This window comes from Herpailurus yagouaroundi, unplaced genomic scaffold (genome assembly GCF_014898765.1).
Source record: "Herpailurus yagouaroundi ecotype Mexico unplaced genomic scaffold, PumYag 139, whole genome shotgun sequence".
Classification (NCBI taxonomy): domain Eukaryota; kingdom Metazoa; phylum Chordata; class Mammalia; order Carnivora; family Felidae; genus Herpailurus; species Herpailurus yagouaroundi.
Window position 1 is genome coordinate 27,576,585 of NW_024412394.1, and position 18,765 is coordinate 27,595,349.

Sequence of the window (18,765 nt, forward strand, 5' to 3'; positions counted from 1 at the left end):
ATTAAACTGATACCAGATTTACTGGTCCATGTAATCAAATAATTTGTAAGTAGTCTTGACTTTATGCAGAGTGAGACTGATTCTGGCTTTTTAAAAATCCTCTCAGCCTTACACTTATGTATATTTTGGCTGTGTCCACTTGCTGGATTTCCTGATGGCTGTCAGATGGCATCCAGTAGCTCAGCTACACTGTTCAAGACAGTTTTTTGATGTCACTATAGAGTTTGACGTTTTACATTCTTTTAAAATCTCCAGCAGGAGATTCTGTTTTGTAGACTTTCTGCCAAATGGTTATTTAAGGTATCAAAGTGCAAAAAAGTGTCAAATTTACTTTAAAACAAGTTTGCTTTCCTGTGTCTAAACAAACAAAAAAAGGGTTAAAAAACCCCACTTCTTTCACCTTTGTAAACAGAGAGCAATGATGGTAGAGAAAATTCTCTGGTTTCTGGTCTCCCATTTCTGTGTCACGTCCTAATGCTGGAAATGGGAAAAGATCACCTTACCAAAACATTCACTATGGATGACCTCATTGTCTAGCCAGTGCCGACTCTAAAGGTTACATCACTCTTCTGGTCAAACCCTTGTGTAGCTTCTGGGTCTTTGTGTATTTGAGAGCCATGAAAACTCAGTGTGCAGCCTTCTTACATCATCATAGTGTAATTACATTAAGAGTCACTGCTTCCTCTTAGAGGATACATCAAGGATCTGCTTCTCAGGAGCCACAGATAGGGAGACATCCAACCTATCATAGTCTCTGAGATCTGATCCTTTTTTCACCCCCTCCAAAGACACCTATCTCTCCTATTTCCCTCAGCATAATCCTCTCTAATGTCTTATAACTTGCAATTCATTATCTTAACCTCTTGTACATTGCTTTGGACAGTACTGGACAGTTTCTTCCCAGATGCTTTCTTTTCATCCTCATCCATCCTCTACTGTATTTCAGAATGCTGACCTGTGACTTCTGCCAGGTCCTACTAATGTGCTATACTAGCAGAAAGTCAGAGGTGAGAGGAGAATAAGGTCAGCTATTCATTTCCTCTACTTCCACACTGACAGACTGTAGGTTGTCAGTAACTGTGTTTACATAAGTTCATAGTTCATGTCAGAATGTTCTATACTACAGCTACAGTTCTCTCCCTGGTTTCTATTAACTGCATTCTTAGCTTTCCTTTCAGCAGTGTGGAAGGGAAACAGCTCCACACTGTTCCTAAATTCGGGATGATCAATCACACGTTGCTGTTTTCCTTTAGCCCTTCTCAAATCCTTTATTCTTTTCATTCAACTCTTCTGGATTATTCTGAGTGAACCACAGCTGGTTTCCTTTGAATATTCAGACAACCTTTTCAAGCATTCTTCTAAATAATTTCTTTCATTTTCAGCAATCACTGTATCTCCCAAACTGCACTTGATTTAAAAAATTTTAACCAATGTATTGATTCCCTGGCTAAAATATTCCTCAGTCATGTCAGAAAATCACCAAAGTTCTACCTGTCTGATTACTCTAAGGCATCAATTATCCATTTTCCATTTTCCACTAGGGTCCACTTGTACGCCACTTGCTCCCAGCAATGCTATTTATGATGCTTCACTACTGCTACTTATTGCTCTTAAAAATGACTTTTTTATACCAAGTTCATAGACATCTAAAGGTTTCAATAGTCTAGGTGTTGAGAGAAATGGTAGTTTATAGATACAAGTAAAAACTGACTCCTTTCTGACACCGTGTTGCTTGTGGTCACTAGATACCAAATAAATTCTTATAACTAACGGTTTACTCTCTTTCTCAAGGGGGTCATTTTGTTTCAGTTCCTCTCTCATCTAATCATAGGAATTCAGATCTAGTCCATATGCTTAAACAGAGAAACTGATACCATCATCAGTATTCTATTCTCCTCACTTCACTTCACTCCTTCCCAACCCCACATTTTTTTTCTCCCAAATTCAGAATACAGAGGAAACACTTGGGTTGAAGTGTATGGATGTAGGAGGGAAAGAAATAAGGAGGGTTTTCAGCATTAATGCTGTCTGAGCTCAGCTCCTCTTAACCAGTAATTCTTAAAGTATGGTCTCCAGAACAGCAGTTGCAGCATCACTTGAGAATTTGTTAAAAATGCACGTTTGCATTCCCCATCCCAGATTTATTGAATTAGAAACTCTAGGGGTGGGAAATAGCTGTTTGTGTTTTAAAGAGCCCTTTAGGAGATTCTAATGCAGCTAAAATGTGTGACAGTCAAAGTGTGAAAATCATTAATCTAGGGGAAAAAATACCTTTTAAGATAGCTATGCATGGATAAATTGTTTTTTTTTTTATTTAAAGGTATTTTAGTTGCAGCGCTTTCATTTTTCTTATTATTTTCAATCATTCCCTTAATCTCCTTAAGACAAGAAAAAAAGGCTCCAAGACTATTTTTTGTCATTGTTTCAACTGCATGCTTTATTAATTTATATTGATTATGTCTTTATCGTTTCTTTGAGTCAGAGGTAGAAATGTGTTTGACTATCAGTGTGAGTTTAGGGTGTGGGAATCTGGGTACTGGAAATTCAGGTCTTGTGTTACACATCTGTATCACACTCCTACTTATTTCTGAGGCTTAGGTTTTCACTCATCATTCAAATTAGACTTGTTATTTGAGTCTTGTTGAAGCAGTTCTGTTTTTACACTCCTCTTCACTTTCCTTATAGTTTACCTTCCATTAATAAAGAGTCTTATTTAACCAAAGAAGGGGACCATGTTTTTATTTAAGTAGATTGGAGATAAGCACAATTTTTGCCAATTCTTGAAGAATGTGGTAATTTCAACAACGAGAACACATATCGTGGGGCTCACATTAATTTCATGAGTAAGTTTGCTTCAAAGTTGTTACAACTAGCCTACCCACGTGACATGTTTCATCCATCTCAGGGAAACCTAACTCAAATTTCTACAGTGTTCATCCTATCTAGCACATGTTTAACAAAGCATTCAAGACCAAACTCCATCATTTTAAAATTAAGTCAATTTATTAATAATAGAACAATCGAGAGTTGGCAACAATGCTATCTAGCTTTCCTGTTGATGATGAAATTTAAGACAAAGCCTTCTACACAACCGCAATAATGCTAAAAATAAGGGCCAATTAATATCATCATACTTAATAAAAAATGAAATCAATATTATATATGTGAGTGTATATTTACCCATATTTATAAAACACTACCCATTCTTTTAAATGATCATTTTTCTAAGTATCTTTACAAATATACTTGCACTATAAGGCTCAGAGCTAGAAATTATAAATTAAAAAGTCAATATTTTTAAAAGAATAAAAATTGAATTTATTGATAAATTAATATTATGATTGAATGCATATACAAATTTGTGTGGACTGGTTAGATCTTCTAAGATATTGATATAATGAAGAAGCTTCTCTTCACTTTCTCTTGAAAATGTCACATTTTAAAAGCTTAGTCTGTTTTTTCAACTTTGCATTTAGATTCCTTTTGAAATTGATGAAAATTCTGTCCTTTGTACATCTGTAATGTGTATGCATATTGTTTTCTTTCAGTGTGTTTAAGGCTTTCCTGTATCATAGCTTATAATTTTCTGCTTTTATGAATATTCTAAAATTTTGAGGCTGTTTATTGCCCTTCGGTAATGCCCAACAGAACTTACTTTAAGCAGCCAGATAAAAGTCAAGCAAGTGTGAAGAGTACAAATTGTACTTCCTAATGGTGTGAGAAAGTATCCATAAAGCTATTTGAAATGGACTAAAATTCTAAGCCCGGAAAACTAGGTCACTTCTGTCATTTACAAATGGGTAATTTTTAGCAAATTCTTATTTAAATAAAGCACTATTTCCCCAAATCCTGCCTAAAGACCCTAACTAAAAACTATCAGCCGAGGTCTGCAAATTAAAGGGAGAGATGGTTTACTCTATACTTCTAAAATATAATAACAACACTGTCTGTGTATATCTACTATATATTTGTAGTTATCTCTTTTTTATACACCTTCAAATACTATTCAGTTATTCTAAATATCTGTTATAAAACAAATATATGTTTTATAACTGTTGACCAAATTATGCCTGAGAATATCTCAAGTATGTATTTAAAACAAACAATTCATAAAACCCCAATTAAAATGTTTCTACTTCTACTTGAAAAAGAATATTAGATACCCTTAAATAAAATTTAAGCTTAAAATAGAACATTGTTTTATTTTTGTTCACATGGCTTTAAAACCCATATATTTTGTTCAAAAAATAAGAAAGTAATTAATCATACCTGCAATGATAATCTTTCTCAAATTTTGTACATGTGGTATTATCCTTGCAAGGAAATGACTCCTGTGGTGTTTGAAGTTGTTTCTTACAAAGCTTGCCTGTAAATATTGGTGAACAGATGTACATGGTGTCCTAGGAAAGATCAGAAAGTATTTTTTATAAAAGTTTTTGGATATTTCAAAGAAAATGAAATTATTCTTATCTGGAGAGACATAGAAGCTATTTTCATAAGCATATAGAAGTTCTCTGTGGAACAACATGAAAGATTGTATTTTCTAAAATGTCACAACAGTGTATCCCATCTCATACACTTTTCCTACCACTTGAATGTAACATTCCTTAAACTGAGAATTAGAAACTATCACTTTCTCCTCCTTGTAGGTAAGCAAGCTGTGATGCTCTTTCATTTTCAAGGCTATGTTGAAAAGGCCAGATAATGTCTGTCTAATTATCTTAGGATGCTTGCTCTGGGCACCCAGAGCTGTGAGGAATGCTCACAGCTGTGAGGAAACCTAGGCCTTACAGAGAAGTTACATTTAGGGTTCTGGATTGATAGCTCCAGTAGAGGGCCCAGTTGACAGCCAGCCAGTAGCAACCACCAGACAGGTGAGTTAGGATGCTTTGAAGATATTAATATGAAATCATAATACAAATTCAATATGGATCTTATAAAAATAAAAAGTGAATTGTGGAAATTATTACATTATTTCCTAGTCTTATTTATTAAAATGTTAAAATATAAAAATATCAAATATACAAAATATTAAAAAGGAATAACAAAAAATGAAATGTTTACAAAATTACATTACATTACATTACGTTTTTTAAAAATGTTTAGTTACTTAATTTAAGAGAGAGAGAGAGCAAGAGAGCATGAGTGAGGAGAAGGGCAAAGGGAGAGAGAGACAATCTTAAGCAGGCTCAGTGCTCAGCACTGAGTGTGAATGGGGCTGGATCTCACCACTGTAAGATCATGACTTGAACCAAAATCAAGAGTCAGATTCTTTAAGCCACTGAGTCACCCAGGTGCCCCTAAAGATTGTTTTTAAATGTTTTATTGTTTGTTTGTTCATTTTTTACTTAAAATAGGAAAAAAATGTAAATCAACAAATGAAGTATCTTTTCTGATATTCCCGAGTTTGAAATTTATAATGTTAATGCAACTTTAATTATATTTGTACTTTTGTAAATATATATATGTATATATATTTACCATTATATTTACTATATATTTACCATTATATTATATATATATATATATATATATATATATATATATATATACGATATATCTATATCTACCTATCTGTATATCTATCTATCTATCTATTATCTATATCACTCTCTTGCTAAATTCAGACTTACATTTGCAACATGAACACAGTTAGTACCATTCTGACATGGTATTGAGGGACACTCACGGACATCAGTTTCATGGTTTTGATTGAAAAATCCTTCTGGGTATTCACAAATGTAAGCAGAGCTTTTGTTTTGGCAAATTTCTCCTTTCCAACAAGACTGAGAAATATAACATTTCATTGACTTCTCACAGTATGGACCTTAAAAGATCACACAGACACACAAAGAAAATATAAGCATAAAATGTAGCAAAACTCATTATAAAGAATGTCCTCAGAGTTCATTATAAAAAAAAAAAGATGTATCATGGCATAATTTATGTGTCATAAAACATACCCATTGCAGATAATTTACACATTGCAAAATAACTTTTGCAAATGTGTAGAGATATTTGACCATCAGCACAATCCAGTTTTAGCATATTTTGATTACCCAAATAAGAGTTATTTTATTATTACTCTTTGTTCCCAACTCCAGCCACAGACAACCATTAATCTTTGTCTCTATAGATTTGCTTTTCAGTGCATTTCAAATAAATGAAATGGTACAATATGTTGTCTCTTATGATTGACCTCTTTTGCTTGGGATAGTTTTTGAGGATTTGTAATGTTATATCATGTACCAATATTTTGTTATTGTTTATTCATTCATCAGTTGGTAAACATTTGGGTTGTTTCCACTTTTTAACATTTATTGAGATATAATAGACATATAAAATTATATTAGTTTTAAGTTTACAACATAATGATTCAATATATGTAAATATTGCGAGATGACCACCACTTAAGTCTAATTAACATTCATCATTATCCATAGAGTTACAAAATTTTCTTGTAATGAGAACTTTTAACATCTACTCCCTTAGCAACTAACTTTTATGAATAATGAATTGAGGCACAAGTATTTGGGTGGATACGTATTTTCACATCTCCTAAACAAATTTCTTTCTGAGGTATATGGTAAATATATGTGTAACTTTTTTGTGTGTGAAAGTTTGTAAGGACTACTATTAATCCTTTCCATATTTGCTAGGTCTATATAGGTTTTCTATTTCTTCTTGATACAATTTTAGTAATCTGTCTCTCTAGAATTTGTCTATTTATGTTAAGTAGTCTAATTCGTTGGTATTATGGTGTTCATAGTGTTTCTTTATAATTTTTTAACTTCGAATGTCATTAATAATGTCCTCAATTCAAACACTTGGTTTTGTTGATTTGTGCTTTCTCTTATTTTTTTCTTATTCACTCCAACTGAAGATATATTCATTTTGTTTTTCACAAATATCAGTGTTTAGTTTCACTGATTTTTCTCTCATGTTTTAGTGATTTTTGCTCTAATCTTACTGTTCCCTTTCTTTTGTGTGCTTCTGGTCCAGTTTGTCTTCTTGCTCTGTTTTTTTTTTTAAGGTAGAAACTGAGAATATTGATTTGAGACAGTTTTCTTTTTTAATGTAGAAATTTAGAACTATAAATTTCCTATCAGCATTGTTTTAGCTATATTTAATAAATTTTAATACAGTGTGTGTGTGTGCATGTGTAATTTCTTCTTTGACTAGGTTACTTTAGAAATTTGTTCAGGGGCGCCTGGGTGGCGCAGTCAGTTAAGCGTCCGACTTCAGCCAGGTCAGGATCTCGCGGTCCGTGAGTTCGAGCCCCGCATCGGGCTCTGGGCTGATGGCTCGGAGCCTGGAGCCTGTTTCCGATTCTGTGTCTCCCTCTCTCTCTGCCCCTCCCCCGTTCATGCTCTGTCTCTCTCTGTCCCAAAAATAAATAAACGTTGAAAAAAAATTAAAAAAAAATAAACATTAGAAATTTGTTCAATATCCAAATATTTGCAAATTTCCCAACAGTTTCTGTTGCTGATTTCTAAGTTAATTCTGTTAAGATTGGTAAGCATATATTGCCTGAATCTTATTTTTCCCCACTTAGTTATTTTAATGAGTACAAATCAGAGGGTTTTAAAAAATTTATTTCTAATGTTGTGCAACCATCACCACTATATAATTCCAGAATATTTCCATCACCCCCCAAAAAACCCTATGACTATTAATAACCTTCAGTTGCCCTTTCCTCAATGTCTTTGCACCCACTAATCTAATTTTTGTTTCTATGGATTTTAAATTCTGAATTTAAATCTATGAATTTAAAATTCATAAAATTATGCATGTTAATTCTTTCAAATTTATTGAAACTTATTTTATGGGTATCTTCATTTGTTTATATATTGTCTACCAGCACCAGAGGTGAGCAAGTGCGTGTTTGGTACTTGATGCAATGACAGAATGAGTGCCTCCTTGAAGTTTGTGCCCTGGGCAAGTCACTTGCCTCCCTCTTGTCCCCACACTGATAAAATCATGTGAATAGAATTAATAAAGTGATGCTATTAAGGGCCAAGCCTCGGAGTTCTGCTGTAGTTTTTGTAAGACCTGGATCACTAGGTGTTTTACTGCAGAGTTGAGAAGGTTTTGTGAGATTGTATTCAATAGGTTTTCATTAGGCACATCATTGTGGCAATAAAAAGTAACTACAGTAGTGGCCTGACAATTCTTGCCTTATTTGTTAATTCCTAGATTTCAATAACATAACTTACTCTTTCATTCTTGTTCGCTTGAACAGGGCTTTGGGCAATCCACACATGTTAGAGATGAATGGGACAATATCTGACTTACTGCTAAAAAAGGCAAAATGACCTCCAGAAATTATCTACAGAACATTTTAAAAGTATTTGTATTCCAAGTTCATAAACTTTGTTAACCAATTCTCTGTATATGTGAAAGCTAACAAGTATGTAACATTTGCATTAGAAATACAGTCTTTACATCAAACCCATTCATTGTTTTGTGAACAGGAACATCAAGAAGCATTTAGTATGAAAAATTAGCAACAGTATACAAGACAAAAAAACCTACTTAGATGATATGCTGTTAATTCATTTGAGGTTTGGATTGTGTGTTAAATTTTAAAAACAACAACATAAAGGCAGTATAAAATGTTAAATGACCACACCACTGACATTATTATATTAAAATAAAGCAACCTCGGGGTGCCTGGGTGGTTCATTCGGTTAAGCATCCAACTTCAGCTCAGGTCATGATCTCATGGTCCGTGAGTTCAAGCCTCATCAGGCTCTGGGCTGAGGCTCAAAGCCTGTGCTCAGAGCCTGGAGCCTGCTTCAGATTCTGTGTCTCCCTCTGTCTCTGACCCTACCCCGTTTACGCTCTGTCTCTCTCTGTCTCAAAAATAAACATTATAAATAAATAAATAAATAAATAAAATAAAGCAGCCTCTAATTTCAGGAAATAAGTACATGAATAATTATTTTGATCAAAAAAAGAAATGAATGTGTATTTCTCAATGTTTTTATATATTGACATCATATTATTCTACCCCATAATTAAAAATAGGGAATAATATTTAATTATATTTAAGACATAGATGTTAGCATCATGGTAGGATATTTTATGAATGATACTACATTATATGATTGTAATTCTTGGTGTTTCCATTGCACATATATGTGTATTTTTTTTTTATAAATTCCTTAAAACAAATTTTGGATTTACAAAGGGCCATAATTATCCAGTGTAGATTTTAATTTGCTTTTAAGTTAAACTAATTTTTCTAGGGGTTAAGCAACTTTGCACACATCACATAATTAGTTAATTAATGACAAATTAATAATAAAATTTTGTGCATTCCACCTAATCCTATTATAATTCTATGCTCTTTCACCACACTACATTAGTTCAAAAAAAAAAAGTAGAAGATTCAAATACCAATTGATTTTTACCATTAATCTAATAGTGAAACTCTAGTACAACATTAAGTTGTCCAACATTATATGTGGAATACAAAAAAGACACAAAAATAATTATTTACTTGGCTTCTTCTACAAACAAAATTATTTAATCTAAATATGAATCTTTTGTCATTTATGCAGTTTTCCAATCTTTTACATATGTTTTCATCCTTTTAACAGGGAATTTCTAGTTAAAAAATAATTTTGGTGAATTCCAGTTTATTTATTTATACTTTTTTTATGGATTGTGATTTTAGCACCATGTCTAAGAGCTCTCCTTCACTCATTATATTCCAAATGTTTTCTTCTATAAAATTGTTATCAAAACTCTAGAGTTTAGTTTTGTAATAATGTCATAGCATATGACATAGCATATAGAAAGTAATTTGTTAAGAATATAAGAAATATATTGCATGGGTAATTAAAAAAAACATTTATAAAGAATAATAAATTATGTGTGATTGTAGTTCCTCTATCATTGTTATTGTTCTATTAATGGATATGTGGTTTCTTCCAAGATATTAAAATTGCAGACCAAACTGTGATTTCCTAAACATTAATTGAATTGTATTTATGAAGCTTGACATGTAGTATTATTCAAGAAAGAATGGCAAGATTAAGAGAAATTTACTCTTTAGTGTGACCTGATATACTGGGCTTAATGGAAGTTTTGTGCAAAGTAGATTATGAGTAAGGGAGATGATTTCTCAGAAAAGAATGGATGTTGGAATTGTCATTCATCACAGAAGATTAGCACTGCTAAAGAGAATTAAAGATTCATAAAGATGAAAAGAGGTTCTTCTCTTGGCCTCAGAAACTTAAGGCCTAGGACTCTAATAAAGGAGATATATTAGGGCACTCTCGTTGAGGAGGAATATAAGTAGTCCACTAACACTAGGTCCTAACTTCAGGGTCAACTGGGTCTTTGTATGAACTAGTCTAAATGTTCTCCATGATGTGAATTCAGAGGTCAACTTATCTAATGTCTAAGTAAAAATTTCCTGACTTAACTCCTTTTTATTATCCTCTTAATAATGCCATATTGTGCAGTGATAGTGTGGATTTAGCATTGTTACAGGAAATTAAAAAGAGATTTTTGTACAAACTTGATACAAAGTAGCATGGGTTAGTGGCAAAGAATCATAGTGGCCTGAAATGATCCACCAAATAGTAAAGAAGGAGCCAGCAACCAGGTAAGCTGATATCTCACAGTGACAACCATATTGGTTTTTGGAACACTGTGGCAGAGACAGTAAAGCTTCCAGTTATGCAAAAGACTACCTGAACTTCATAGACACCCATATATGTTCTAGCCAATGTTTCCTTTTTAAAAATTCTGGGTGTCTAGACCAAGTCAAAGTCTTTGAGTACTAATATATATTCTTCCGTCTCTCACTTTTCTTGCACTCACCATGTGAAAGTCACATGTTCTAATGGTATATCTGGATTTCTGAGTTGCTACTTGGAAAAGGTCTGCCCTGCAGAGGCACCAGACATTCAATGGCCTTCATGTGAATAAGAAAAACATTGATCTAAGGTGTATTAGCTAATTCAATAGAACTCAGCCTAATATGACTATTACAAAACATTTTACCAAATTGGGTTCTGCCACAACAAGAACTTAAAATTTATGGTATAAATTTTAATTTATGAGTGGAGAGCAGTGAAGAAATGTGAAAGGCTGAAAATATAACAATCCCCATTATAAGATATCACCTAATATAGCTTAAAAGGAACTTGAATGTACTTATTCAACAGCTATAACAGAGGTGGTTGGAAAATACCAAAATTAGGGGTACTTGGTGACTCAGTCAGTTAAGCATCTGACTTCGGCTCAGGTCATGATTTCATGGTTTGTGGGTTCGAGCCCTGCGTCGGGCTCTGTGCTGAGAGTTCAGAGCCTGGAGCCTGCATCGGATTCTGTGTCTCCCTCTCTCTCTGCCCACCCGTTTGTGCTCTGTCTCTCCCTCTCTCTCAAAAATAAACAAACATTAATTTTTTTTAAGAAAATAACAAAATTAGTAGAATGTTTCAGTTGCTATTTACTGGTTTTGGCAAAAAATACATAAAATAGATGTACTAGGGAATATTTGCAAACACAAATGTGAGAATGTATGTATGGGAAATATTAGGGACCAATATGAAGAATGAAAATGAAGTATGGTTATTTATGGGTATGGATTTGGTGTGGCTTAGAATATGGGTTGTTTCTATTTCTTCATTTTATTAAAGTGTTTATGTAAGTCACTATGTGAAAATAAACCACATTATATCAAAATACAGGGCATAAAAAAACTTTGTTCAATGTAAAAACAATTATCGAAGGGTAAATGCATAGGTAGGTGACATACCTTTCCATTTTAGACTTATTAAAATGCTAAGGCACATGTTCACTGCCAGCTGAATTTGCATACAAAGCTACATTTTGTTTTGTTATGTTTTATATGAGCAGCTACATAAAGCACAAGTAAATCATGCAAAAACTTTAGGGAAGCATAATATAATATATCTAAAAAAAATAGCCTGATTTGGTAGGAACAATTCAGGAACCTGAATTTAAAAATAAGCACTTAAATAGCTCAAAAAATGTTATCATAGAGAAAGGAAATAATTTAAAGTTAACATCAATAGTTCAGATTCTTCAGAGTTCTTTTTTTAATTTTTTTAATGTTTATTTATTTTTGAGAGACAGAAAAAGACGGAGTGTGAGCAGCGGAGGGGCAGAGAGAGAGAAAGAAAGACACAGAATTTTAAGAGGTTCCAGGCCCTGAGCTGTCAGCACAGAGCCCAATGCAGGGCTCGAAATCACAAGCCTTGAGATCATGACCTGAGCTGAAGTCAGACACTTAACCGACTGAGCCACCCAGGCGCCCCAGATTCTTCAAAGTTCTTAAAGAATAAAATAGGTTTGTTAGTTTCATTTCAATAAAGTTTAAAACATAAAAACTACAATTCATTTCTAATGAAAAATAAACATACATGAAAATGCAAGCTGCAGACAACAAAGTGGCACTTTTTACCCAATTAACCTGAAACACTTTCTCTTTTCAAAGTGTGGGGCAGAAACAACAAATGCTTTCATTGTGACTGATATGCATTTGGCATCTAATGTATCAAAGTGTTTTTTAGCTCATCATATATATTTCTTTTTAATTTACCATTCTTTAAAATAAAAAAAATGTTCACATATTTTGTATTTATTCTGCATTAAAGAATATTAAATATCTGCTACGAAAGGTTATTTTTCTCTTTTGAACACGCATCTTGCAAAAGAATATTGGAGTAACAGTGAGGGAGAGAGAGAAAAATTTCCTGATGATATCAACTGACATATTCCTATCAGTCAATTGATGTATATATCTATGTATTATACGCATGTATGATGTTATCTTTCTATCCTTCCCATTTAGGTACTCAAAAATACAATCATTTATTGTAAGTGTTAAGAAAATTAGTGTACATGGGTGCCTGGGTGGCTCAGTTGGCTAAGCATCCGACTTTGGCTCAGGTCATGATCTCATGGTTTGTGGGTTTGAGCACCACATCGGCTCTGCACTGACAGCCTGCTTCGGATTCCATGTCTCCCTCTCTCTCTTTCTCAAAAATAAATAAACATTAAAAAAAAGAAATAAAGAAAATTAGTGCACAGAAAGCAGTAGTTCCTTTGTTTGGAACTAAAATTAGAATTTTTCTGGCAGAGAATAAATTTATCTGTATATTATTAATTTTAAAATGGCGATGAGCCCGTAATGAGTTTAAAGTGTTTGGTCACAACTATTCAAGAAGTGCTTGAGAAAGAGCATTACCATGTTGGAGTATTTATGTAAAGGAAAAGCAGGGAAATAGAGAGATTGGGTTATATTTGGATCACTAGGTCACTTATCCCAAATCTTTACAACATTTGAATATATCTCATGATTATGTGTGATATTGTTGGATCTCTTAAAACCAACTATGGTGGGATACATACTATCAAAATTAAGTAATTTCCTTTACTTATATTGATTATACAGGTGGACTCCAAAGTCCAAAGTCCAAACTCCAAAGTTGAGGCTTGAACAACATGCAGTCACAACTAAAAATATATCATTGTAGGGTGCCTGAATGGCTCAGTCAGTTAATTGTCCAACTCTTGGTTTCAGCTCAGGTCATGATCTCAGTTTTGTGGGTTCGAGCCCTACATCATGCTCTGTACTGACATCTTGAAGCCTGCTTGGGATTCTCTCCCTCCCTCCCTGCCCCTCCTCCACTCTCACTGTCTCGGTCTCTCTCAAAATGAACAAATAAACTTAAAAAAAAAATGAACCATTTTAACTACTGGTGATTTTGTTTACTTTTTCTCTTGAACCTAACATCTTCTCGGACGTTTTCTTTGTTTGTATGTTTGTCTTGCTGATATATACCCTCAATAATCTTTTCATGTTATTTGGGTAGGTCACAATGTTTCTGATTTTTAGCATGCCTAGGATGTTATTTGCTTGGCCTTCATGCTTGAACACAAGTTCATCTGTGTATAAAATTAAATGATGAACATAATTTGGGTTTAGAGCTCAGTAGATAAGAAAGATGTAGCTTATTTTTTTTTAACTCTGCCATTTTGTGCATCTCATAAAGAAGTTTGATGCTAATCTGATTATTTTTGTAAATTCCCTGTTGTTTTGTTATTTTTTAGGGTTGGGTTATTGGTTGAGCCCTTCTTGAATTTCTTAGGAATTTTAACATTTTCACCAACATGTGTTTTAGAGTGTCTTTATTTTTCCTACTTAATACTGTCTTGACCATTTCAATCTACTCCAGTCTTTCTTCAGATTCCTTCTTTTTTTTTTATTTTACTGTTTTATTTACTATTTTTATATTTTATTAATTCCTCCCCTCTTTGATTTTGTTGCTTCCTTCTGGAATTTCTATCATATAAAGCCTGGCATATCTATAGCCATCTTCTATGATGCACATTTCCTCTTGTTTTTTTTTTTTTTCCATGTTTTATTGTTTGCTTTCTGCTTTGGAAGAAGCCCTCAACTATATCTTTAAACACAAACACTAATTATTATACATGCTCTTTTTTAGGCCTGCGATTTTTAAATTAGTGATCATGGATTTAGTTTTTAAGAAACCTGAAATTATTAATAATTGTCAAAGTATCCTTTTGGATGCTCCCAAAAATACTTATTTTTTCCCTTAATTAGTACAGCTTTGTCAATAATTTATCACCTCCATTCAAATATAAGCTTCAGTCAGGTAGGTAATTTTGTCTACTAACTGACTTTACAAGCAAATAAAATAGTCCTTATCTTTGTGGAATTTACAATTTCTCCTCTAAACGTTAGTGAATGTAGACTGTTGTATAGGATTTCAGTGTTCTGATCGTAAGGGAGGTTTACGATGGGCAGCTAGGTGGAAATAGTGACACCTGATCTTCCCAGGATGAGATTTCCTCACGTCTTTTAGCAGCCTTAAGTTCCATAAATCTCTGATTATCATTACCATTATCTGTGCTTACTTTAGGATTTTCCTTTGTTAGAATGCTCACTTCTGAGAGCTATTCCTTTTTTTAACTTTCTTTCTTCTCATCTAAGTCCACTTTACAGAAGATTAGCCCATCTCTGTACTTTCTTTGATTTTCTATCTAGCTTCCTCGTCGGCACTAGATCTTTTCTAAAGTAGTTATCCCAATTCTTCCTACTGGAGTTTTTAAATTAATGTTCCTGAAGATTGCCTAGTGACCCATTCTTACAAGTTTGACTCTAAGCTTGGAATCTCTCCAAGATTTCAAAATAGGAAGAACTGCTCTTTCGACTGCCAAAGTATTTTATAGTGAAATGTTTCAAGCCATGTTTTTTTCTGTCTTGGCTTTTTAACCTATATAATACAATTGCCTTACAATTTCCCCAGAATTCCTGAAAATAAGTTTGATAATGGTCCCCAATGTATTCCCCAGCAATGCCATGGTTGTTCATTTTAATGGAATGTGTAATGGAAAGGGATATAAACATACATACTTAGACTCCCAAATTAATCAAGCTTTCAGACTTTTCTCACTTAAAAAATATTATTTCCCACAGATATGAAGTAAAACACTACTCTGATCCAGTAATTTAGATTAATGTTATGTTTACCAATATTTACTTTGTATCAAGTAATATAGTAACACAGAAACAGATTTTGATTGCATGAAGTCATGAGTTTACACAGAAATAGAGTAGATGTAAAAGATAAGTGAATACATAATATGTTTAATGGTGGTAAATGGTGATATTGGTGATAAATGGAGAAAAAAGTTGCAGTGTATTTCAAACAAGGAGTTCTGGAGGGTAAGGCTACTTTGTACAGGGTGGTCAAGGAAAACCTCAATAATGAGGGGAATAACTGAGACCTATGGAGAGAAAGAAATGAGTCTTACAGCTATCTTGCAAAAGAGTAATTTCAACACCCAACTCCCCTCACCTTGATGTATTTTTCATTTTTTTAAAGTACATAATACCATCTAAAATAATATATATTACAAGGATTAGTTATATTTATGATTTATTGTCTTCATTCAAACTAAGGTCCACACAGGTAGCTAATTTTGTCTGTTTTGTTAAATGACCTTTCATAAGCAAATAGAACGCAGTTGCCCCACAAGACTTCCCATAAATATTTGTTGAATGAATGCATGAATGAATAAATGAACAAAGAACACTTAGGCAGAGACAACAGCAAGTGTGAAGACTCTGAGTTGAGAGTATGCTACGCTGTTCAAAAGCAGAAACAAAGCTAAAGGACTGATCAACAAGGGGATACAAAAGGAGGTAAGTTACGAGAAAGAAGGTCAGAAGGAGGGTGAAATGACCTATTTCAGAAACTTAGGCTTTTGTCCCTTTTATGTTAAATTTTATGGAAAGACAATGGAGCATTTTGGGCTGAGGTGTGGCATACTCTCACATTTTTAAAAGATTGCTTGAAAGTAGATTGTTGATGGCCAAGAAGAAAAATGGAGAGAAGAGACCAGGTTTTAGATTACTGCAATATTCCAGACATAGAATTATGGGACATGGATTAAGATGCTAATGAAGAAGGTGAGGAGGATCAGATTCTAAATATACGCTGGAGATAAAGACTGTTAGATTTGCTGATGGATTTAAAAGAGAAAGAAAAGATAAGGATAACTCAATGTTTTTTTGTTGTTTCTTTTTGGTTTTTTTTGGTTGTTTGTTTTTTGGTTGTTTGTTTTTGATGTGAGCAACCAGAAAATGAGGTAGTCAGTTGGTTGGCTGGCTGACTGATTTTTTTCTGAGAGGAGAAAACAGGACTTAGGAGAAGAAATTGGAATTCAGTTTTAAACATGTTGATTTTGAGATAACTATTACACTTACAAATGAAGATGTCTTATAGGCAGTGATCACAAAGTCCATAGTGATATGGACTTTGGGAATGAAGTCTAAACTGAAGATTTAAGTTGAGATTCTCTATCATATAAATAATATTCAAATCCGAGGGACTGGATGCGATCACTGAGGGAATAAATGTGGATACAGAAGAGAGCTTTGAAGTTTAATTCTTTGGTGCATGTCAATATACAGTAGAAATTATAGATATAGAAGAGCATTCTGAAAAGGGATTTAGAAGGAACAACCAAAGAGTAAGGAAGCAGTTGATAAACAAGAGTGTATGTAGTATGTAAGAAGTTGAGTGAAAAACAATTTCAGAAAAAGAAAGTATGTCAAATGCTGCTAAGGCTAAGGTAAAATGAAGGATTAGATTGAATTAGTTAACAATTAGGTTTAGCAAAGGGGATTTAAACTTCCATTGATAGACATGTTTTTGTGGAGTGGTGGGGATAAACATTTACTTACATGAGTTCAAGAGAGAATAAGGATGTATATAACTCCTGGGTGTTGAAAGTGAAGTAGTCTTACATTAAAATAAATAAATAATAAATAAATAATGAATGAATGAATGAATGAATGCATAAATAAATATATAAATAAATAAATAAAAATAAGGGGCATCTGGTTGGCTCAGTCGGTTAATCTTCTAACTTCGGCTCAGGTCATGATTTCATGGTTGGTGTGTTTGGGCCCCACATCAGGTTCTGCGCTGATAGCTCAGAGCCTGGAGAGTGCTTTGGATTCTGTGTCTCCCTCTCTCTGCCCTTTCCCCACTTGCTCTCTCTCTCTCTCTCTCTCTCTCTCTCTCAAATAAAATAAACATTAAAAAAAAATCAAAGTGGAGTAGTCTCTGACCCAGTAGTATCCAGATTTTCACCTGAAATCTCATTAGAAATGCAGAATATCAGACTCCATTCCAGAGCTATCGAAAGAATATCTGATTTTAACAAAATCACCAAATGATTAATATCTAAACCAAAATTTATGAAATACTTGTCTAAATATCTCTTAAGTTTTATTTTATGAAGAACAGTAACATGAAGTAGAAACTAAGGAGCTCTTTGGAGTTTGTGGAGCATGTTTGTGTAAAGATGGGTTGAACTGTTTAGGGAGGGATGTTTGAGAATCGAGACAAGAGGGTGGTTTCTGGACTAATGTATTTGAGTAGGGTAGAGAGAAATATGGGATTCTGTCAACAGGAAGAGGGATTAGCTGTGGTGGAAGGCACCAATATATAAGAAGAGAGACTGAGTTAGATAGGTAAAGAATTAAGTTGATAGGAGGTGTGCATGCAGAGCCTCAAGGTCTTTTTCTGATTGATTTTAATATTTGTTGAAATGCGAAAGGATGATATCAATGGAGTATAATGAAAGGGGTGGAGGTTTGAGGAGAAAAGATCAGTATGAAATGGTTGTCATGAATATTGACAAAATGCAATATTAAAATCCAAGTATCAATGATTATTGTTTTTATATCCAAAAATAAATAAAAGTAACACAACCATTTACACATGGGCCAAATACTTTAAACTAAAATTCTTAAGCAGAAAATCTCTTAAATTAGCTAAGTAACTTTTATTTTAATGGAAATCATAATGGGTTTCTATACAACAAACTAACTCTGCTATCCTAAGAGGGTGCACGTGTCCATAAAAAACAAAACAAAACAAAACAAAACAAAACAAAGCAAAAAAAAAAAACCCACAAAAACAATGAATGGAAGATCATCAATGTTTTATTATGACTTCAGTAAGTTCTTTGGGTCAATCCTTTAATGAAGTGTCAAAAATTTCCAAAGCAATTCTGTGTAAAATAATGTAGTAAGCTAGTTGGATATTTTATTCATGTGAATTCATTTCAGTGTACTTTCATGTAAAAATGAAGCTATTGTACTTGAAGGATAGGCCACACAAAGGCATCACCCAATGGAAGAGTAATTTGCTTTTCATTCTTATGGGAAGAGAAAGAAAT

At 33.4% G+C, this 18,765-nt stretch overlaps 1 protein-coding gene across 1 annotated transcript in view; it reads right to left on the reverse strand.

Annotated features, from left to right (window-relative positions):
* Positions 1–18,765, reverse strand: part of LOC121029632 (protein eyes shut homolog) — a 388,431-nt gene that overhangs the window by 92,498 nt on the left and 277,168 nt on the right. Inside the window, exons 4-5 of the mRNA XM_040473866.1 lie at positions 5,634–5,827; positions 4,270–4,400 (exon numbers count right to left, since the gene is read on the reverse strand). Of these exons, the coding sequence (XP_040329800.1) occupies positions 4,270–4,400; positions 5,634–5,827 (325 nt within the window). The remainder of the gene's footprint in view (positions 1–4,269; positions 4,401–5,633; positions 5,828–18,765) is intronic.